Source organism: Aegilops tauschii, chromosome 5 (assembly GCF_002575655.3).
Source record: "Aegilops tauschii subsp. strangulata cultivar AL8/78 chromosome 5, Aet v6.0, whole genome shotgun sequence".
Classification (NCBI taxonomy): Eukaryota; Viridiplantae; Streptophyta; class Magnoliopsida; order Poales; family Poaceae; genus Aegilops; species Aegilops tauschii.
Window position 1 is genome coordinate 448553040 of NC_053039.3, and position 23720 is coordinate 448576759.

A 23720-nucleotide genomic window follows, 5' to 3' on the forward strand; every position below is an offset into this window, starting at 1 on the left:
TGTGGGCATTTTTTGAAAGAAAAAGAATGAAGAACGAAAAACGAAAAACAAAAAGAATGAAAAGAAACAAAAAAGAACAATAAACCGGTCGTTGAATGATTTAGTTTCATTTTCCTTTTTCTATTTAATAGATGCTCAGAAATTTTAAAAGTGTCCGATTCTTTTATGTGAGCATATTCCTATTTAAACGAACAATAAACAAACATTTTTGTTTAAACGAACTATTTTTCTATTTAATAGATGTTCAGAAATTTAATCATATTGATGTGAGCATTTTCTATTTAAACAAACAATTTTTTGACATATCTGTAAAATTCTCTTGAAATGCGAATATCTGTACTTTATGAACAAAATTTTAAAAAGCGATTTTTAAAATTAAAAAAATAATTGTGAGAATTTTTAGAAAATAAAAAAGAAACAAAAATGAAAAAGACAAATAGAAAAAACGAAAAAGAAATAGTAATAACAGTACCGATTCAACAATGGGCCGGCCCAGCCACGAACTGAAGTAGAAGAAAATAAAAAAAGAAGTAAAAACAGCCAAACATTAGGTTGTTCTAGTTGGTTAATGTGGTCTTCCTTAGACCAAGAGGTCTTGAGTTTGATACAGGGTGCCTGCACTATTTTTTGAAATTTAATAAAAAGTGGGTATGATGTCTCGTATGTGTCACATAAGCGTGTGAGTATACGGTTCGATGAAATGACTATACCGCCCTTATACGGTTTGTGGAGGGGGGTCTACCGAAGCAGGCCTCGAACCACATATGTATTTAGGAACGAAGGGAGTAGGCACTAACCACAGACTAACTGGGACACAAACCACAACTATCAACTCCCAAGAGAAGAAATAAAAACTTCGTGAAAGCCACTACTACACTTATAAAGAGGTCTCATGCTGAACATACTTGGTACTGCAGCTTCATGTGTATAGCGATCAGGTGGCCATGTGGGAGAAAAATATAACACCAACATTGGTAATACGTGCTCATAAATTTAGGAGGAAGGCATTTTTATTTAAAAAGATTCATCAGATTTACACATTTAACTTAGGATACGGAGCTATATTTAGCAGAATAACAATTTATGACATATTTTATTGCTTTACAAATATCTTCATATGAGCACACTGTATCAACAGGTGTGGCGTGCTTTGCTACTAAATACTAGTGCATATGACAAAGAACAGATTTTACTGCCTTGATATCCCTCTTTTCTCACCATCCGTCGGTCGACATGTTCTCTCTAGGCTTTGGTACATGATCATGTATATATGTTCTTTATTATTAGATGAAGGATACTTGTACCTCGCGTCAGCATGATGACTTTGATTTGATGGTGTTTCTTGAGTACCCAGTCTTAAGTCCCGAGGTGAAAACCCTAGGTGTGACCCCAATTGGTTATACCTGGCGATGACGATGTTTTTGCATTGTTACCTTGACGAAGGCATTGTTCGGATGTGCTCAGACTTGTTCTTCAGGGTGAAAACCTAGAGTCTGGTCTTTGTTGGTTGGATCCAGTGACGGCAATGTTTGAGCGTCATTTCCTTCCTGAAGGCGTTGTTGTTGAAGAAACTTTCTCATTGTCCTTATACAGTCAAGAGATGGCAGGTGCGGATAGTTGTCGTATCCCCTTGGCGCCACCCCTTGCTTCTCCTCGTCATTGTCGCTAGCCTTCAATCTGTCGGCGGCGGGACGGGTGATCTAGATGCACCTCGACCTCCCATCCTCCTCGACCCTCGCTCGATTAGTGGCCCCGTGCCTCTGTGCCAGGCAGGATCCGGTCGGTGGTGGCCTCCGACGGCGAGCCAGGGCACCTTCCGCTCGGGCTGCCTACTCCCAGGATTGCGGCGACACTCTGCCAGCCATGCACCTCGCGATGTGGCCCTCTACGGCAACCTGCGATGGCTATGCGTGCCCAAGCTCCTGCCGTTCCTGGGTGGTGCTACCTGCAGTTGTGGTCTACAACGACATGGCGGCTCTCCGTCGTCTGCGGTGGCCAGTGCCATTGTACACGCATGAGGATCTGGATGATAAACATGTTGGTGCATTTGTTCGAGCCGTCTTTGGGCGGCTCCAGCGGCGGCGCCTGAGGGTGTCGTAAATTTCTTGAATTCGTCGGTGCAACAAGCCTTCATCTCCCTGGGTGGGTACCGAGCGAAAGCTTGGCGACGATAGCGCCCCGCGGGCATCATTGCCCCTTCCTAGAGGCGTCGTACCGGTCCCTGTCCTTGTTGTGCATGTGGGTTCTTGCATCCTCGGTGGGTGATTCTCTACAGAGCTTCTCGTGTGCCACATGCTTCCAATCAAGATGGTCATGTGGTGTCGCCCTCCCTGCTTGGTTCTCCATCCCCTTCCAGTGAACTCCGCTGCCGTGGGCTTGAGCCTCTGGGGCGCAATGTACTCTGTCGCCGAAGACTTTTGGATGACACCTTCCTCGGGTTTGATTGGTTCCTGCTATCCACTTGTCGTTCCCTTGGCACATTAGGCGGAGGGTGCGTTGATCCAGTTTGGCCCCTTGGCATGGTCGTGCTCCCGGAGTGTCTCGCTTTGGTTGTGGCGCGGCCTTTCATGCTCAGTGTTTTGTATCTCCGCCACTTGTGGCATGAGGTTGGGCTAGGCGTGTTTTTGCTGTGTGTTGGAGGGCTGGCTGCCCCTTTGTTCTGCTCCTAACACACCTTGTGTGATGTCTCATCTTGTTTCTACGTTTGTTCTCTTCTACCTGTCGATGAAGAGGGAGCGGCTAGTGGTCAGGTGACTGATTTTGAAACTTGGGCCAGTCACTTTTTTCTTTTTGCAACGCAGGCCGCGCAGCTCACGGAGCTGGACGTGCATCTTGTGTCGTTCCTCCAACTAGGCTAGTTCATAGGTGGGGCAGGGCTTTTGCGCTACATGGGCTTGGTGAAAGCTCTGCACTTAATGCTCCCACACAACGACAACAATACTTATATCTTAGTGCTAATGATCAATCGCGTGGTTGTATGTAATCACATTCTTAATTCTAAATTAAACAAACACAAATTTAAAGGACGAATAATATTATGCACCTATGTATAGCATAATACAACATAAGAACTTCTACTTTCTCTAGTGTTCTCATCCTCTATACTAATATAGTAACGTAAAAATTAAAAACAAAAAATAAAATAATAAAGTTTCTTAAGAAAAAAAATAGTGGCACTGGTATTAGCCATTAAACAAAATTAAACTAATAAGGACAACACACAATTTAAACAGAAATTATGCTTTTCCATAATATGAAAGATAAGTATATAATGGTGGGATTTTCACAAGATGGAAGTTATCTAAGAACGAATGAATCAACGACATTGCTATTACCCTTAAAGGAGAAAGCAATAAAATCAAAATAATGAAGGTTTTAAGGAAGAATGAATTAGTGGCATGGTATTACTCTTTAAGAAATACGAAAAGAAATAAATACTAAAACAAAATCAAAATAATGAGGTTTTCTAGGAAAGAATGAATTAATGGCTTTGGTATTGCCCTTCAAGAAGAAAGAAAATGAATTCAATCTATAACAAAATCAGACAATGTGGTTTTCTAAGAAAGAAAGAATTGGTGGGTTGGTTTTACCCTTTAGTAAAAACAAAATGAAAAACTATCTGAAATAAACAATGATAAAATTTGCACACAATATACCCAAAAATTGCGCTTGTTTAAAATATGCAAGAATAAGCATGTACTGCGGAAATTTTCGCCAAAAAATCCTACACAAGAATGATCAATGGCATCGATATTACCCTTAATGAAGAAAGAAAATGAAATTATAACTATATCAAAATCAAAATAATAAACTTTTATAAGAAAAATGAAATAGTGGCATTGGTATTCCTTTTTAAGAAGAAAAATAATGAATTAAAAAAACTTGCACACAACTTCGCACTAAAATTGCATATATTTTTTTGTAGTATACCAACAACAATCATATGATAGTGTAAATTTCGCGCATATTGTATTGTATAGCATTTGAATATATATATTTAGACTCACCCAGCACCCAAAAATACCTACAAAAGAAAAGAATATAATCTTACTAATAAAGAATAACAAAAAACAAAAGAAGAAACACATAAAACATATTTCTTTTAAAGAAAAACAATGTGGCAAAGGGGAGGGCTGGGTGGCATACGTGGGCTTCAGCCCAGTAGCAAGTTGACTGACCCAAATATGTGGTCTGTCAAAAAACAAAATCTAAGCCAGCTCATAGTACAGTACAAATCTGAAAGCAAAAAATCAATGGCCAGAAAAATCGACTGACCAAAAGTGGTTTTTCAGGCAACTTACATGTAGCTAATGTGGTCGATGAAAAGGTACACAAGCTTTACGTATTAAAAAAAGGATAATAGTTGCATATCAGCAGATGCATGCACGTAGCTGAACCCTCAACATCTGGACAACATCGGAACGCATCGTACAAAGCTAGCTGCTCTCTTGTGCTTTCTCTCCCCGGTCTTTCCATCTTTCCATGCATGTCGTTTAAAAAAATTAAATCGTTTCGAAAAAAGAATTGACGCCTGAATTTCCGGGGTGTCATTTTCTGGAAATGATTGATTGGCTGATCTGACGAACTTAATTTGGAAGAAAATTACTCAAATGCGACATGCATGGAAGCAAATTATCCGGCATTAATTAACGTCGACGTGTATATACATAGCACCGAATCTTTAGGATTAATTTACGTATATATCCTAGTACTTAATTAAGAATTTAACTCTATATATTGGTCGGTGTCCCAGCCATGGTCATCGCTCATTCGTCCCCGGCTCGTTTCAGAGAGTTCGAGTCGATCGAGAAGGCAGTAAAGGGTTATTAGCCAAAATGAGAGGGAGCGGCCGGATGCATGTGATGGTCATCTTGTTCGTGGGATCTCTTGCGCTCGCTGCAGAGTGTTAGTACTGTTTCTTCCCTTGTTTTCGTTTCTTCAATTTTCAAATATATATACTAACAATTATAACACTACATGCACGATTCTAGGTCGTCTCGAGGCCGGAAGAAGGAGCTATCTAGACGGCGGTGATAACAACACAAGTACTTAGTAACACTGCTACTCTGACCAACTCGATATCATCATTAGATGATGCCAGGTTTAGCCTGATATATTGCCGCCGGGGTCACTCTTGTGGTGACTGCTACTGCTGCCCTCTCCTGAAGCCCTTAGCGTGTTTCCAGACGCTGGAAGAGTGCAAGTCTAAATGCCCTAGCTGCGATCCCAAGTGCCCACCTGAATCGTCAGTAGAATTATATCCATGAAAAAATGTATGACAGGTTCTGCTCCTTCGAAAAGTAATAATAATTCGTGTTTCGAGAAGTTGGATGAGTGCAAGTATTTTATTTTATTTTATTTTATTTGCTAATGGATGAGTGCAAGTCTAAGGGCAACTGCAACGCGCCGACATATTTGGTCCGCGTGCGTCCGTTTGGATCGAAACAGATGAAAATGCCCTCCCAACGCGTCGATGCAAATACAAATCTCATCCGCTCACTGCCTGGGTGGATGCATTTTCGGCCCAAATTTGCGCCCTCCACACGGACACGAGAAGGACGCGCCACACGTCCGCTCGGTGTTCGTAGTCAATACGTTTTCCTAATTTGAACCCGCATGGTAGAGGGTGGAAGCGTTCAGAGAATGTCAAGTTTGCTTGTTGGGGTTTGGGGGGCTGCTCATCCACTTCTTCCTTCGGTCCACATCTGGCCACGCGCGAGACAGGAACCAACCCTAGCCATGGCCAGCTTGTTTGAAGGCAAGGGCAAGGTGGACGCTGGTGCCAATGGATCGAAGGGATCACGCCGACCACGGAATAGGTTGTACATCCCGGTGCACAGCATGCGATACAACTAGGAGTACCGCATCCAGCCGCTATGGCCAAAAGTCAACCTCCCCCACGGCTGGAACCTCGACCGCCGTCGCAATCTGGTGCCAGTCGTGCCGCAGTCACTGCGCGCGCGTGCGGACTAGATCCACAGGCGTCATGCTCTCTGAACACCAGAGCAGCGTTGCGACCTGGGATACACGCCAGACTCCCCCCCCCCCCCCCCCCCCCCCCCCCCCAACTAGGACGTTTGGTCCGCCACCGAGCACGACGTGCGTCGCAGCGACACTGTCCAAATCGAAACCGGCTTTGCAGCGCCGCCCCTGGTTGTGGCGCAGGACTACGAGGAGGCGTACCAGGACGCATTAGAGGAGGCCTACCAGCACACCCTCGAGGAGTCCAAGCGAGAGGAGGACGCCTCGGGGAGGCGCTCCAGCTCCTAGGGGCGGGAACTAAAGTCTACCCTCGACCACCGCCGCCTCCACCATTGCAGCCCAAGCCTGAGCCCACACCGGCACCACCCGCTGTCACAGAGACATACTAGTGACAGGGTGTCGTGTGGAAGTGGGTCAGCATGCCGCCTGTGTGGCTGGGCACGACAGAGAACTACTCCCTCCGTTCCTAAATATTTGTCTTTATAGAGATTTTAAATGAACTATCACATACGGATGTATATAGACATATTTTAGAGTGTAGATTCACTCATTTTGCTCCGTATATAGTCACTTGTTGAAATCTCTAGAAAGACAAATATTTAGAAACGGAGGGAGTAGGAGACAGCCTACCTCACGCACTGGAGGGCCCGCCCGCAGGCGGAGGAAGGGGGCAACGGGGAGCGACACTTGAAGCTGGAGTGCGAGATGGAGGAGCGCCGGCAGCAGTGGGCACAGGGGGCAGCAGAGTTGCCGCAACAACAGACGTCGGAGCAGGCGGTGTTGGCGGCCTACCAGTAGGCCTTCCCATGGGCTACGTCATCGGTGTTCTTCGACCTCAATCGCTCAAGTGACGAGGGCGACGCCGAGGACTTCGGGCCAGGGCGGCCGGGAGGTGGCATCTTTTTTAGTTTTTATTAATGTTTGAAGTGGACTTTGGCCCGCGGTTTTTATAATTAATTATGTTTTATTAATTTAGCATGTTTTAAATTTAATTATTTTTTAAGACCACATGGACTAATGCGTTGGCCGCGTTGGGTGCACCGACCAACCCAAATCCAAAATCGGACACACACGTCCGCTCAACGGGCCAAACTGACAAAAAACGAACAAGAAGTCAAAAATGTGCCCGTTTGCGTCGGCGTCCATTTGCGTAAGCCAGTTGGAGTTGTCCTAAATGCACTAGCTGCGATCCCAACTACCCGCTTGAATCTTTGAAGAATTGTACCATGAGAGAATGCATGAGGCTTTTGTTCCTAGAAACATGAATCTACCTATACCTACTACTACACAACTACTACTAATAATAATAATTTATACCGGAGCCCAATGGGAGGGCCTCGACGAGATGGTGGCTCTGACCGCTGTAGGCGACATCGCCATCCCGGAGCTGGAGGTCAAGGAGGAGGCCATTGAGGAGGTGCAGGAGGAGCCACCCCGGCGTGGCATTGGTGGGGCAGTCCTGGATGTGGACGGAGATGGTGCCCTGCACGCCGGAGTATGTGTCTGCGCCACCCGCGTGGGTGGGCGCCGACGCATGGTCACTGTCCTCGCCATGACCAGAAGTGGTGCAGGCACCTCCCGCCTTGCAGCTGCCGCAGGGGCCGCCAGCCCAGCAATGGCAACCACCGCCCTACATCGACCTCACAATGGATGGCAAGGACGACGGTGACTGAAGACGATGGCGACGACCCTAAAACTAGTTTTTTAATCTTCTTTATTTAAAGTTTAGTTTGAATGTGCAACCTTAAGACTTTGTGGATGTTTATGTAATATATATCATTTTAAAATATTTGCAATATCTATTTGGGTCGAAATTTAAAAGCTTAAAAGCGGACAAAATTTTGAGATGTGGCGGCCGGTTGGGCGCACCGACGGCCGGACAACCACATCCAGAAGCTCATGTGCCTTTTGCCGATGTAAACGGACACAATTCGGACAAAATGAACATCGGTTTGCTCCCGTGCATTGGAGTTAGCCCTTATCCGCTGAGAAAAACTCTCGGGAGTAAATAGCATAAAACTACTACAATTCGGGCTAGGGTTTCAAAAAACTATCGAGTTTGAATTTTTCGCTGATAACTACCAAAGTCAAGGTCGTTTTAAAAAATCCAAATCACTAAGTGATTTACAATCGATCGCAATCCCTTACATTTTGACAGATGCTACCCCCATCGCGGATGAGGGGCCACACGAAGGCAGTTCAAATGCATATGACGAGCGCTACACTCCGTACTTCAGGAGAGCATGACTATTAGGTTTCATGCTTCAGTTCAAAAGATAGCCGTCAATGCTCATTCACTCGGCTCTCACAACATTGATCGACCGGTGGCACCCCCACAATCAAGGTACTCCATATTCCCTAGTTTCTACAGAAAGATCGATACCATAGAATTATCCATCAATTACATCTTGGTCGTGGTATAATTATATTTCATTAGTTTGCCAAACATCCTGAATCTTGTACAACAAACTAAGATACCTGCAGTTCGTAGACAACCGCCCAGAGGTTAAAGAGACAAGACAATGCGATCACAAACCAGCTCAAGAAAGCCATGGCAAGCATGTCGTGGACTAATATCATTGACAACTTTAAACATACCGGACAATTTGATCACGAACCAGCTCCTTCACAACTTGATCCAAGGCTGGGGGCAAATGCCCCCCCCCCCCCCCCCCTCTCATGGATGGATCGGATCTGAGGTGGTTGGCAAGGGTATGGTGCCTCTCTCTAGTCGCCGTGGATTTCTACCCGCTTCTTAGCAAGCGCTCCTTCCGGACTCTCGTAGCTGCCTGCGTAGGCGACTTGGTAAGTCACATTTTCGTTGTCATTCCCTGTGGACTCATACTCTTGAAATGTTTGACATACATGAACAAGCAGAGAAACATTTAACAATCATATGCATTTTTCTTTTCTTCCTAGAATGCATAAATAGATATGGTCCTAACGCCCTCGACATGTTGTCTGCAGGTCACGGGAACGCTGACGTTGCAGCGAGTGGGTCAGCAGACATCGTTTTCATCCACGACACGAGTATGGTTGGAGAACCAATCAAGAGCTTCAGGGCCACTACTGTCATGGCTTTCTTGAGCTGGGTCATGATCGTGCTACCTTTTCTGTGTAACCTCTGGGCGGTGATCTACAAAGTGCAGGTATCTTAGTTTGTGGTACAAGATTCAGGATGTTTGGCCAACTAATGTAATATAGTTATGTACTAGGACCGAGATTCTGTCGATGGATTAGACACTAGGGGAGTAGCTTGATTGATGTTCAGAAGGCTGGCTGTGGTCTGTGGAGGTCTGAATTTTATCTTCAGGAGCATGCGTATGTATGTGTGTATGCATTGTTATTATGTGAGGCTATACTGGTGCTTGTGGGCTGGGGATGGACTTACTGATGGGTCTTACCTGATACGACCAATTCTAGTTCTAGCCGTACTAATACAGACGACATGCATGCGTTAGTTGCCTATAAGATCTGAACCAGTTGTGAGAGAGCACTAGTGGCCACTGTTTATTTTAAATGCAAGCCGGTTAAGCTATTATGGTGAATAACAATGATGGAGGAAACAAGAGAAATTTTGTTGGGATTCAGGAATCCCATGGAAGCATGGAGTCAGAGAGATGTATAAGGCCTGCACCCTACTCTGGATGTGGTGGCACGAAAGAAATAAAGCAAATGCATGTGAACCAAGGATAAATGTAGCAAATGTTGCAAATGCATGTGAACTAAGGAGAAATGTAGCAACTGTTGCACATTCCGTAGAAGTACACAGCCAGGAATTTCAAGAATACTGTAGGAAGAAAAAGAACTAGAATTTATCATCAACATAGCAAAGGAAGTGGAAGCTACAATAACCCTTGGAATTAATATTGATGCAGCTTTCAAAGAGGGCTGCGACAGAGTTGGCTGGGTGGGGCTTCGTAGCGAGGAATGATGGAGGGGTGGAAGCCGCTGGAGCAGTCAATCTGGAGTTGATTTGTGATGCACTTCAAGCTGAAACACGAGCACTTCTTAAAGCAATTAACAGAGTAGTGGATCTTGGTTTGCGGAGCATTAATGGTATTTTACTTCAAGAAGTATACACGTACCTGCAAAGCGTAAAGCCAACCAAGATGATATCAAATCAGGGTGCTTAATACGTGCGTAATTAATCAACCAGGGCGCGTGCATGTGCAAGGCTTCATGGGAACCACATTGCTTGTCAATGGAAGCGGAGATCACACACGCTCGCTACGTTGTGCCTGGTGAACATGGCACTTACACGTTGCTTGCTGACTGAACTAGAAGCCTTTTTGCCACACTGAAAGGTACTAGTAGAATGCAGAATGCACCTCACCAGGCCCTCCAATCATATCTTCTCCATCGCCCACAAATTCAGTCATTCACCAGGATCATTCTGAATTTGGTCCAAATATTTGTGTCTGAAACCCAACTATCACAGGAAACATAACACTGCAAACGTCACGCATACATACGGGAACCCAGTAAGTAGTCAACCCAACACACGGTAGAGGCATCTGCTTCAGCTTGCAAACATGACGTACCTACCACACTTTCAGAGGATACAAATTAAGGCGGCTTCAGAACAGGTCTTGTTCTAGTCATGTGCCCATGTACCCATAACAAATACTCCCTCTGGAATAATGAACAAATACTCCCTCTGTAACCGCCCATTCACAAGGCAAGAATGGGCTGTAAACATGTGACATGCCGGAAATTGTTCACAAGGCAAGAATGGGCTGTAAACATGTGACATGCCTGAAATTGTTAATATGTTCTGAAGCCGCCTTAATTCTTGTATACCGAGGGAATACCATGATGGGCTGTAAACAAATACTCCCTCTAGACCGAGCACGAGCTTTTCAACTGAATGTTCACAGACAATACATTGATCAGGTGCATGAACAATAAACATTATCATGACAGTCCAATCAACAGAAGCACATCAATATATAGCATATAATTGATCAGTGCTCAACGAAATTGTTCAGTCCCTGAATCTGGAACCCATTGTTGTATTCCTCGCACGTTGCCAGTAGCCATGTTTTCGACACACCTTGAATCTGGAACCCATTGTTGGCTACGCTGTTCGGTATGGCAGCCGCGAATGGTAAGAAAGCAGACCCATGCCTAACAATTGCAACTATAGGCTCCAGCATACACCAAACATTGGCCCCACCGCAATCTAATCCAAATTAATCATGCTGCATGCACCGATCCCATGGCCTTGTCCCCTGCCAACTTTTCTCAATGACAAGCACAGTTCACCGTCAAGATGTCCTTCCCCTGGCCTATAAATTCAGCAAGCGGCTCAGCTCAACACCATCACTTCTTCATCAGCTCATCCACCAACTGAGCACTGCAACATCCATAGCTCACTTCTTGAGATCTCTGAGAATCAACTATGGCCAGTGCCAAGAGACTTGCTCAATTGGCGAAGAAGTTGCAGAGGGTGGAAGCACTTAGGAGGAAGAGGCTCACGGTGTCAGCCAAAGAAGATCAAAAGTGCTACAGTTCTGTACCAGCCAAGGGCCACTGTGTCATGTACACGGCTGATGGGGGGCGTTTTGAGGTCCCGTTGGAGTACCTCAGCACGACGGTATTCGGCGAGCTCCTGAGGATGTCCCAGGAGGAGTTTGGCTTTGCGAGCAATGGCGAGATCACACTGCCCTGTGATGCTGCAGTGATGGAGTATGCCATGTGCTTGCTCAGGAGAAAGGCCTCCGCCGAGGTCCAGAGTGCATTGCTGAGCTCTATGGTGACGTCTTGCCACTACACTGGCTGTGTGATGCCTACTGTTGGAGCCAGCAACCAGATTTACTGTTTGTAGCTTCTGAAGAACATGCATTCAGGACCCTGATGATGTCTTCTGTTTTGTGTGCTTTGCTTGGATAGTGTAAGATAGTTAGACAGCAGATACTAGGAGCAGAAAATTGTATATATAGCAATCTGATCATCAATGCAACAAAGCAGTATCATGGCCACCAGCAGTATGCATTCTTCTCTTACATTTCAGGTTTGTACAAGTGTACAATATACCAACAATGGTTGAGATTATTTTTAGACATCGGTAGCTCCATCCTGCTCCACAGAGAATACACAACAAGTTTCCATACAATCTATCATCTAAGCCAAGGCATTAAGAAGATTAAGAAGTTGTGAGTCAGTGAAATGACCAGGTGGTACAGGAACCATTTTAATGATGAATCCTCTGGAAAATATTGCAATGACATCAATCCAGTAGAAATGAAGTATGATAACAATAACAAAATGGAATGGAAAGCAGGGTTTACTCCACAGGTTTTAATGGGTATAAGGCAAATTTTAATTATTGGCGTAAAAGCAAGTGATGGTTAACTGTCAAGCAAGAAGTGGCTGTTTGCAGCTCCTAATGTTTGTGTGTTAGTGAAGTAGTTTGATATAGATAGAAGGGAAACGGAAATTGTGCTTCTCTTAATGTTAATGAAATCATTGCCATTCTTCCCGCTTGCACTTGAGAAATTGCTATCTAAAGCCTTTTCAATCTTGCAAGGCTGCAACGAATTAAGCAGAAACCTGTTAACCCAGCACCTACAGTCAATCTTTTTTCTTCTGATTTTCTTTTGAACTTATTTGAAAGAAAAAATGTATTCAATTTGCATAAAAAATAATTAACAGATACCCTCTTTTATATGCCAGTAAAATCATGTTATAGCACAGTATGATCATGCTGGTGTTTATCTACTTTTGGGGTAATGCCTACAAAACAAAAGATCGAAAGCAAAGTATCAGAGATATGTATGATATCCTAATTCTTCAGAAAGGTGAACACTTTATATCCAAATTAAACTTGAATTATTTGGTTTCTTGAATTACATAAAGCAGATCAACTTGCTCATCTTTCCTGTAACTACAGACCTAACCTAACCAAATTTGATCTCTTTGCTATGAGATTACTCCAGTCTAGAATTCTCACTGGAGTATGGAGGAGGTGCTCGAGCAAGCAAGACGCCATCGAGCACACGCACGCAGATGCTAGTTGCACATCGGACATCACACGCCAGCGGCAGTGAAAGCGTCCACCTCCGGGGCAGCAGAGGCAGGTCTACGTGGAGCACTCTCTCTCCAAAATCTTATAAATAATTCACACAATGTCAAATTGTCAATCCGATGGTCCTTGCTAGAGGTAGGAAAGGCAGTTCGTTGATCATTCATCTCTCCCCTTCCCCGGCGCTGTTGCCGAGTTCCATCATTCACATCCCCTGCTTTTAGCCGCTGTATCCACAATTCACGCTCACGAACTTACCAGAGCCAACGAGTTCAACACAGAGACCCACACCACACTACACACCCAATTTCTTTGCAATTAAATGGCCTCGGATACAAATTATTACAAAGAAAGTTTAGGTTGGGCAGGTAGGTCCTAGCAGATGGATTAGGGAGGTGACCTTTGGACAAAGGCTACTGCAAGTTGTTCAACTGATGACAAATTCGTCGAATTATACTCAAGTCAGGACCAGCAAACCTACTAGTGTTCAGAATTGGGTTTGTCATGCAGAATAAGCTCATCATGGTTTGTACTTGGCAAATAAATCTTCATGCTATGTTTGTGTCATGGATGTCGAAGTAAATCATCAGGCAAGGCTGGGTTCATTATCCAAAATAAAGTAAGAAATATGCAACTCGCATCACAGGATGCTCACTTCCCCAAAAGAAATGCCAACATGGAACTAATGACAAGCCCTTGGATAGATTCAAGGCTGTGACCTAGAAACCCTCAACTGCCAAGCTAAATGCAAGGAAGATGCCAGAAAATGGCTGACACATGATATTCTAGAAACCATGCAGATCGTGGGTGGACAATGAGATACATAGCTACCCAGCAACTTGCCAGATCTGCAGCAATCAAAGCACTGCTAAACCAACAAACACCTAACATGCAGCTGCAGTTGTAAGTGCAAAGTACACACCAAAGTGTGGTGAGCTGACGAGAATCCATGGTTTCTTTCTACTTCCTTCACTAGTATATATGAACTGTTCAAGGATGTGTAAAACAATCCAATTTCTCCCAAACAAATTGTCCCTTTGTATCATTTCCTGTGATCATTGAATCTTACATGAGGCTCTCTACAGAGCTCCTCTCGGTCCTAATTAAAAATATTTCAGAAGCTAAGCTAGTAGCTAAGTACAAAGAGCAAACTGATGGCCTAGTCCCATTGATGGTGCCATACATCTAGCATTGTAGTTGTGGCAATGCCCAACAATGGAGCTCAAGAATGCCCTCTCGACCTCCTCAGGGGCCTCTCCCCTGACCAGGCACAAGACATATTCCATCACACTGGCATCGCAAGTCAGCATGATCCTGCCTCCATCCTAGCTGCTCACGAAGCCAAACTCCTCCTCAGACATCCTCAGAAGCTCGGCGAAGACCGTCGTCCCGAGGTACACCAGAGGGACCTGGAACCGGGTTCCATCGGCGGTGTAGATCACGCAGTGGCCCTCATCAGCAACCACAGATGACACTGAGCTGCAGCACTCGTCGCCGGTCGTGTCTGAGGCATGCCAATGGCGGGCACCGGCTCTGGCCACCAACATCCGCTGACACTTCTTGGCCAGCTGAGCAAGCTTCTTTGGATGGATCATGGTTGAGTCGGATGTGTTCCCGGCTGGCTAAATTTCACTTTGGCTCTGGAGGTCTGAAGGTGTGTTTAGATTGTGATGCTGCTTGAGATGAGATGAAGTTTGTGCTGAGAAGGCCATGGATTTATAGTAGAAGGAAGAAAGGACTCAGGGCAGCTGCATATGCGTGTGGGTAGTGTGTAGCTATCAGCAAGAGTGTTGGGAAGGGGACAATGCCATGAGTGCTCTGTGTGCAATGTTGTTGGAACTAGCTGCAGACACCAAACATGATGATGATTTTGATGAGACTTCCAAGCACCATCCATGTCTGAAATGTGCTTCTGGTTAGAGAACCACATGGGGTACTCGTACTCGTGCCATTCCCTAGCAAACCAATCACCACGGCTGTGCAGGCGAGATGTCTAGCGCAAGCTCCGGCAAGTGCCAAACACTTAGCCCCAGCAGACCATCACCGTCCATCACAGTCACCTCCAAAACCGCAGCACTGCACGTACCCTACCCATTGCATATATACCATCACAGTCCACCGTGTCGGCGCCAGCTTTACCCTTGAACTATAAATCCGTAGCGAAATGCTCTCCTAACACCACCACTTCATCCACAGACAGAAGACATTCCAGCCTCCAATTAGCAGAAGAATTTCTCCAGTTTCCAGAAACACAAGAAACTACCATGATGAGTGCCAAGAACCTCGCTCAGCTGGCCAAGAAGTGGCAGAGGGTGGTGGCTATGGGGAGGAAGAGGCTCACCTCATCAACATCAGGGGAGGAAACCGGAGGGCCGTGCGGCACGTCGTGCTCGCCTGTGGCTGGCAAGGGCCACTTCGTCGTGTACACTACCGACGGTGCGAGGTTCGAGGTGCCGCTTGCGTTCCTCGGCACGACCGTCTTCGACGAGCTGTTGAGGATGTCCCAAGAGGAGTTCGGCTTCACAGGCGTTAACAGTGGCAGAATCACGCTGCCCTGTGACACATCAATGATGGAGTATGCCATGTGCTTGCTCAGGAGAAGTGTGTCCCCAGAGGTGGAGGCTGCGCTCCTCAACAGCATGACGATGCCATGCCACTATCATGCGGAGCCACATCTGGGAGTTAGTGTGCATTATGGTGTCTGCAGCTCCTGATTACCATCTGCAGAGATATAGGAAAATAGATTAAGAAAACACTTTTTGTGTAAGCATTTTGATCTTCTTGGCAAAGAAGCAATCAAGGAAGATGGACCGTAGTTAGAGACAATGTTCTTTCAATCTATGCATATACTTTGTTCCAAAGATAAAAGATTGATCACAGTTTTTTAGGGCCTAAGCAGTAAGCGTCGACAAATTTCTTCTTTGCAATTGTATGGCCTCAGACACAAAATATTATGAAGAAAGATGTCCAACCGACAACCCATGATAAAATCACCAAATGTTCAGAAATCGGGTATGTCCTGCAGAATAAGCTCATCAAGATTTGTGCTTGGCAAAACAAAATTTCATGCTATGTTTGTGTCATGGAAGTCAAAGTAAATCATCAGGCAAGGGCAGGTTCATTGTCTAAACTAGACTAACAAATAAGCCTTGCATTATGACTCACATTACAGCATGCTCACTTCCTCAAAAGATATACCAAAGCGAAACTAAGATATACCAAAGCGAAACTAATCACAAGTCACTGGATAGATTCAAGGATGTGTGGCCTGGAAACCCTCAAATGCCCAGCTAAATGCAAGGAAGATACGGAAAAATGGCTGACACATGCTATGCTAGAAACCATGCAGACCATGGGTGGACAATGAGACATGGAACTTACCAGCAACCTACCAGATATGAAGCAATCAAATCACTGTTAAACCAGCAAACACCTAACATGCAGCTGCAACTGTAAGTGCAGAGTAGACACCCAAAAGCAGTGAAGTGAACTCCGCATCTGCCAGTGAAAGGCTCCCAGACCATCATGTGCTATGTCCCTTATGACGCTAGCTCTGTACCTCACCTAATTGCACATCACGCAGTTGAAGCAAAGGCACAGATATAGGTCATCAGAACATTAAAGTGATTGTTTTTGAATCAGCATATCTTCCAATCTCTTGATATAGAGTGCTGAACAAAAAGGAGCACATTCCTAAATACTGGACCCCGGATGGTTGCAAAATGCATCTACCGAGTTAAGCATCAAGGACTGTACTACTGTAGTATGCATCTGAGTGCCTAGCAAGTAGTCCACTACCTTTGCCTATACAGAAAGCCATGGCCCAGCAAAATCTGATCTGAATCTGGCTGCTGCCCCTTACAGCCACCATTGCATGCACCAAGCTCATGGCCTTGTCCCCTGCCAAATGCAAATTAGTCATATGTCTGTGCCTATATATTCATGGGCTACATAGTAGTACACCACCACTTCATCAACAAACTCACATAAAGAATTTCTGAGCAACATACCTCAGAACCAAGAACACACAAGCATGGCCATTATCTGAATATCACTGCCTCCCTTGGGAGCCACCATTGCACTCACCAAGCTCATGGCCTTCTCTCCTGCCAAACACTATTAATGTGCAAGCAAAGCACCAGAACCACACTGGCGAGGTACGGCACGGACATATTGCCTGCTGACCGACTAGTCCCTTCTTCCCTCCAAGCAAAAAGAAAAACAAATTTGAGACTAGTCCTTTCGCTGCCTTTTTGCACTGACAGGTGCAACCCACTTCACCAGCCTCCCCCTGTGGCCCCCTCCAGTCCCATCTTTCCGTCGCCTGCAAATTCAGTCAATGGAACAGATTAACTGCACCATGTCTACCAAAAAAATGATATCTAAAAATACATACAAGTTCAGAGCCAAAAGGAGACTTAGTACACATGTGTGTCATGACATTCTTAATTAGAGAGAGGTTTCCTTTTCAGGATCATCTATATTTAGTCCAAAAAGTTGTTCCTGAGAAACCCAACTATGACTGGAAACATCACATTGAAATCGTTATGCATGAATACGGAACCCCAGAGTCAACTCAACACACATCAGAGACATCTGCTTCAGCTTGAAATTAGTATACAGTGGTCTGATTCTAGCCATATGCTCCTGTACCCAAAAGAAATAGAAGGCAAGAATGAACAGTAAACATGTGGTATGCCGGATATCAAACGGATGATCTGCTAGACCGAGCATGCTTTTCGACTGAATGTCAACAGAAAATAGATTGATCAGGTGCATGAACAATGCACGTTACAATGTCAAGTATCTGCCAGGAGAAAGTACAGAGATAGGCTAATAGATCAGGGCTTACCGAAACTGTTCGATCCCTGAATCTGGAAGCCATCACTGTCCCCTCCTAGCACATTGCCAATAGCCCTGTTCTCGACATGTCTATTGTTCGCTACACGGCTTGGTATGGCATCCACGAATGATAAGAAAGCAGACCAATGCCTAACAGTTACGACTATAGGCTCCAGCATACACCAAACATTTGGCCCCACCGCAATCTTCCAAACTAATCATGTTGCAACGCTGCATGCACCGATCCCATGGCCTTGTCCCCTGCCAACTTTTCTCAATGACAAGCACAGTTCACTGTCAAGATGTCCTTCCCCTGGCCTATAAATTCAGCAACCGTCTAGCTCAACACCATCGCCTCTTCATCAGCTCATCCACCAACCGAGCACTGCAACATCCATATCACACACTTCTTCAAATTCTCACAAAGATAGAGAGCCAACCATGGCCAGTGTCATAGATGCACGCCAAATGAGTTTCCCATTTTAATAGCTTAGAATTAGAAGGGAAAAACGAGAGGATTTGGTGCAACCAGTTGCCTGCAACCCATATTCTCTCATCTTTTCTATTTTTTCTGATTTTCCAAATAAATCATTGATGTTAGTAATGCTATATGATGTGCACCTGCAAAAACTCATCTAATAATATGACCATTTCTGACCTAGACAAAAAAAATAAATATCCAAATGAATAGTGCTCAGTTAAATAGCATGCACATGATATAAGTTATCATTTTTGTACAGGTCACAAGAAGTTATATTTTGGTATGAATTTTCACAGATGCGGCTTGCATCCATGAATTATTTCAAAAAAAATTGCAAACTGCGGAAATCAGAAACAGGGGAGAGAGAATATATGATGCATGGGAAACTAGTTGCCAAAATTACTTTCCGAAGGAAAACTTCCATTAAACAACACACTCAGCAGAAACACACTCAGTAATTTATGGCAAGTTGCAGAACACTTGACCCTCCTAACTAAACATGGTACAACTTTGGACAAAAATTACACTGGTTTTTTAGAGAAAAATTACAATACATACCTTTTGAAATAGAGTTCTTTCCTTTCTAACTTAGACTCCAAATGGTGGAAGCAACAATGAAATGAAGACCACATGAGATGCTGGACTGGAGACCAGACATGCATGGAGCAGATCACGAAGTGAACAAACAGCAACATCTGTCGAGCAAGTTAATTCAGGCATGCACACCATCCGACTGATCAACAACACATCTGAGAGTGAAGGTTCAGCGGCGACTGGTAAGACCATGAACAAGTTCCTGATCATTAGTCCGACACACTTTCTTTTCCTTTCAGCTGGTCAAGTGTCAATTTGGAGCTCCAAAATAATAGCATGATGTGCGAAACCGATGATATCTCAACTGAATCCATCCATATCTGCATCGCAGAATAGATCGTGTCATGATGCTATTGCTACCACTATTGGCTCCAGCATGCCCCAAACATTTGGCCCCATCACAATCTACTCCAAAGTGATCATGCTGCAACACTGCATGCGCTGATCACATGGCCTTGTCCCTGGCCAACTCTTCAGAGTGACAACTACTCTTCACCAGCACAATGCCCTTCACCTTGCCTATAAATTCAGGGAGCGGCTAAGCTCAATACCATCACTTCATCAGCTCATCGACCACCAACTGAGCACTACAACACCCATAGCTCACTTTCTCTGGAGCTGAAAAAACAAGACCCAGAACAAACCATGATTAGCACGAAGAGACTTGCTCAACTGGGAAAGAAGTGGCAAAGGGTGGCGGCACTTGGGAGGAAGAGGCTCACAGTGACAGCCAAAGAAGATGAAGAATGCTGCACCTCTGGAGTGGTAAAGGGCCACTGCATCACGTACACGGCCGACGGAAGCCGTTTCGAGGTCCCGTTGGTGTACCTCAGCACGATGGTCTTCGGAGAGCTCCTAAGAGTGTCCCAGGAAGAGTTTGGTTTCGCAAGCAAAGGAAAGATCACACTGCCTTGTGATGCCGCAGTGATGGAGTATGTCATGTGCTTGCTCAGCAGAGATGCCTCTGCCGAGGTCAAGAAGGCATTGCTGAGTTCTATGGTGATATCTTGCCACTACACTGTTTCTGTGATGCCAACTGTTGGAGACAGCCAGAAAATTTGCTGTTCGTAACTGCTGAAAAACATGCGTGCAGAGACCCTAATGTTGTCTTCTGCTTGTTGTAGTTTATACCTGGATAGTGTATGAGAGTTAGATAATAGGCAATAGGAAAAGGAAATTGTTATGTAAAGCTTTTTGATCATGCAAGCAACCAAGCAGGGACATGGGCAATCAGCAATTCATCACAAGCTGTCATTGTTTTACTTAAATTTAAATTGAATACAATAATTAATCTCTCTACCTCTGTACAATCTAGCACTAAGTAAGTCCTTAATTTTTTTTATAAAAACTGTAAGAAAGTGAAATGACTGTGCGGCACAATCTATATGCAGTGATGATCCCTCAGGATATAACTTGAGAAGGTCATCGGGGTAAGAAATACCAGACTGGTTAAAAAAGGTAATGGAAGAGAAACCAGGTTTTATTTAGCAGTATACAGCAGGTCTCTTCAGTAGAAACAAGCAACTGATGTTTAACTGTTACCTAAAAATTTGAACGCGCATGAACCAATTAAACTGTACAGCAGGCAGTAGGCCAGAAAATGCTCAATGAGAAGTGTGTCAGTACTGCATTAAGTACATGTCTATTATTCGTACCTTCAGTTAGCAGCTAAATTCACAAACCATGGTTTGCAGCTGGTCATATGACCCATCGGAAAGTGCAGACAAGGCACTAAGAAATGGATGCCACATGCAATGCTCATCAACAGAACTAAGATACAACACTGTTCAAGTCGTGTTCCTTGCATCAACTAGTCTATTTTCAACCTTAATAATAAAAAGTAAGAACACACATTAAGCACAATCACAAACCCAATCAAGTCAGCTTCTCACCTGCTAAAATAAGACCATTGAATAGCGAACGTCTGAACCATTCTGACTAGCTTTCCCCGTGGCAATCAGAAGGCGTGTCTGCCAACATCTCATTGCACGATAGCAACAGAACTGGTCCTCACATGTTGAACCCAGTTTGCATGGGATCCCCGTGCTACTTATCCACATGTTGAACCCAGCATGCACCAAACAGTTGGCGCCATATCAATATCTGATCCCCATCACCTTGCCCAGATCTGCTTGCAAATTGGATGGGATGGAGGTCATGAAATACTGAAATAGCATGGTCTTTGTGTACACAAAATCAGAAAGAAATTCGTGTTTACATATCTAGAATGCATCGACGAAATTTGCGTTTGCTAGAGAATTGATCGTTTATCCTCTACAACCTGCCTACCGCGAGCATGAATCTACTCGGACCTGGTTCGTGTTCGGCTAATCGCTGGCCGGGAGAGATGCGAACGAGGGGGTTACCTCTCGACGTAATGGAGGAGGCGGTCGAGCTTCTTGAACCTCCAGCGACCGCACCGCCACGTCCTTGACCACCTGCGCCGCACGCGGTCAGTCGGGATTCTGCCAGGATCCACGGCGAGAGGAGGGGCATTTCCCGACCCGAACCTGATTCGAGGAGAGGAGGCGCCGATTCGAGGAGGGGCCACCCACGTCGCGGCTGCGGCGGTCGCCTGAAGTCTCCGGCAGCGCCGCGGCCGAAAGGATCGCCGGCGGGGACACGGGAGAAGAGAGAACGAGAGGAACGCGCGGCGGCGAGTGCGTGCGTGTGGGCAGGGCACCCTGGGTTTTGTTTAGCTTTTTTTTTAGGCAATGAGTTTGTTTAGCTTTTCGGCCTACAGCATCTCTATAACCTGGGCCGTCGCCATGGGCTTGGGCTGTTTTTTTCATGGACCCACGTCAACATTTCCTTTTTTGCTTTTTCTGCATAGGCCAACGTTGACTTTAAATTAAATTTCTGGATTTATCGAGCAATTGAGCTCTAGCTTGTCTATGTTTTCCCCCGCAAAAAAAAGCTTGTCTATGTTTCTTTTTCTTTTATTTTTTGTGTGAGAAACTCTATTCATCTCCAATATGTCCGTAAAAGGAACATCAGAGGTAATGAAAATTACAACAAGGTCCATGTACCACCTAGCGACAACTACAAGCACTAGAGCAAGCCGAAGGCGTGCTGCCATCATCGCCTCTCCCTCACTGGAACCGGGTTCTAGCTTGTATGTGTTTCATATGGGGTATTTTTTTCAAAATGTTATGAAGTATTTTGAGGGTAATTATAAGCGTCAAAAAATTCAATGTTGCCGATTTTATTTCCTCTTGGGGTTTGCTTCAATCGTAATTCCGTCGGTGGTTGAATCAAAAGTTCCCTTCCTGGTCGATATTGCTTCAGTCCGTATTTGGGCCAAAATAGACCAACTATAAGTTCTTCACAACGCCAAACTTTGAGTAATTTTACTTACTATTATCGACAAAGTGTATTATTACCAGGCCTTCATCTACTGTAACTCGGTAGTAAAAAACATCTAAAACCTTCAAAAAGAATGACATTGTCAGTCTGGAAGCCCAACTTAAACTATAAAACATTAGTGCAAGCATGCCTATTTGTTGGGTTATTTTTTAACTCACCTATTAGTGAGTAGGGGCGCCAGGAGGTTAGAGCATCTCCAATAGTATAGGGCACCAAAAATTTATTGGAGTAAAATTTACAACAAAAAAATGTTGTTTAAGGGCACAAAAAACGTCATACTCCAACAGCTAAGGCACTTCCAAACATGCAAATAGAAAAAAAAATGCGCATTGTATAGTTCATTTCAAACATTTAAACACTACAACATAAAGATCACCTACTACTTGATCACCCTAAAACATAAAAATCACTACTAATCCCACATATAGTCGATGTCGATGAAGTTCCAAAACGTCATGTCTACTCCTCAGAGGAGTTCAACTCCTCCTCCTCCTCCTCCTCCTCTGAATCGAGGTCAGAGGCGAAGGCAATGGGGGGACGAGGGGGGGCCAGACCCCCCTATTATTCGGCCCCCTAGTGAGTTGCAGCGGGGACTGTACTAATTGCAATATTACTAGGATTAATTATCCAGCCATTAGCAAGGATACGGGCTAAACCAAGTGTCGCTTGTCAGATCAGCAAAGCTATCGCCTCGCTGCTTGCCACACATCAGCCGAGTACTGAAGATTGTCCGTCAGTTTGATTACATAGATGATAGATCAATTAATCAATAGTTAGTACTCCCTCCGTTCCTAAATATAAGTCTTTGTAGAGTTTTCACTATAAACCACATACAGATGTATATAGATGCATTTTAAGTGTAGATTCATTCATTTTGCACCGTATGTGGTCCACCTAGTGGAATCTCTACAAAGACTTATATTTAGGAACGGAGGGAGTAGTAAATATATTTTGTCACTTGTCAGATCAGTTACAGATTGCAAATTTGCTTTGTACTAATAATAGAATTTTATTAAGTCATGAAGAGAAAAACACCACCGATTAGTAAATTTTTCAAGCCAATTGCTAAAACTCTAACTCCACGGTTGAAAATGCAAATCCAACCGGGGAGGTAGATATCATAAAGCAACCAACTGACATAACGTCCCCAATTCATAGCTGCAAAGTTCATTGTTAATGAGATTAATGATTTGTCCGAGTGACCGAGTAGGGAGCATAGATCTTCGTTCAAACTAGTAGAAATGTAGTTTTCTTTTATTGTAAAGCTTACACTGTTACGTGTTTGATAAGCTACAATATTTAAGGCTTGAGTATTTTTGTGTTATGTCTTTTGTGTGTTTCAATATGTCCTTCCCCCCCCCCCCCCTCGGTCAAATCCTGGCTCCGCAGCTGCTCGAGGTTGGTCACCGTCGAGGGGCCAGCCTCGTC

General features: G+C 44.5%; 2 protein-coding genes, 2 long non-coding RNA genes and 1 pseudogene across 4 annotated transcripts; 3 read left to right on the top strand and 2 right to left on the bottom strand.

Moving 5' to 3' along the window:
* Nucleotides 1-10559: 10559 nt before the first annotated feature.
* On the top strand, nt 10560-10779 carry LOC141022123 (uncharacterized). The gene is made up of 2 exons (XR_012183028.1): nt 10560-10663; nt 10711-10779. It is a non-coding gene; the product is annotated as an uncharacterized lncRNA (long non-coding RNA).
* Nucleotides 10780-11195: 416 nt separating this feature from the next.
* LOC109747873 (auxin-responsive protein SAUR36) lies at nt 11196-11969 on the top strand. Its single transcript, XM_045229117.2, has one exon. It carries the CDS (start codon nt 11387-11389, stop codon nt 11810-11812), a length of 426 nt encoding a protein of 141 aa, XP_045085052.1. The 5' UTR covers nt 11196-11386; the 3' UTR covers nt 11813-11969.
* Nucleotides 11970-13962: 1993 nt separating this feature from the next.
* Nucleotides 13963-14804, bottom strand: LOC109747874 (auxin-responsive protein SAUR36-like; annotated as a pseudogene).
* Nucleotides 14805-15015: 211 nt separating this feature from the next.
* Nucleotides 15016-15730, top strand: LOC109747875 (auxin-responsive protein SAUR36-like). The gene has a single exon (XM_020306918.4). It carries the CDS (start codon nt 15274-15276, stop codon nt 15721-15723), a length of 450 nt encoding a protein of 149 aa, XP_020162507.1. The 5' UTR covers nt 15016-15273; the 3' UTR covers nt 15724-15730.
* An 891-nt stretch (nt 15731-16621) lies between these two features.
* Nucleotides 16622-17297, bottom strand: LOC141022122 (uncharacterized). Its single transcript, XR_012183027.1, has 2 exons — nt 17020-17297; nt 16622-16909 (listed from the first exon to the last, which is right to left on the bottom strand). It is a non-coding gene; the product is annotated as an uncharacterized lncRNA (long non-coding RNA).
* Between the last annotated feature and the right edge of the window lie 6423 nt (nt 17298-23720).

Bases quoted from the DNA above. Each gene is read 5' to 3' on its own strand.
- LOC109747873 (XM_045229117.2), top strand. From the start codon at position 11,387: ATGGCCAGTGCCAAGAGACTTGCTCAATTGGCGAAGAAGTTGCAGAGG.
- LOC109747875 (XM_020306918.4), top strand. From the start codon at position 15,274: ATGATGAGTGCCAAGAACCTCGCTCAGCTGGCCAAGAAGTGGCAGAGG.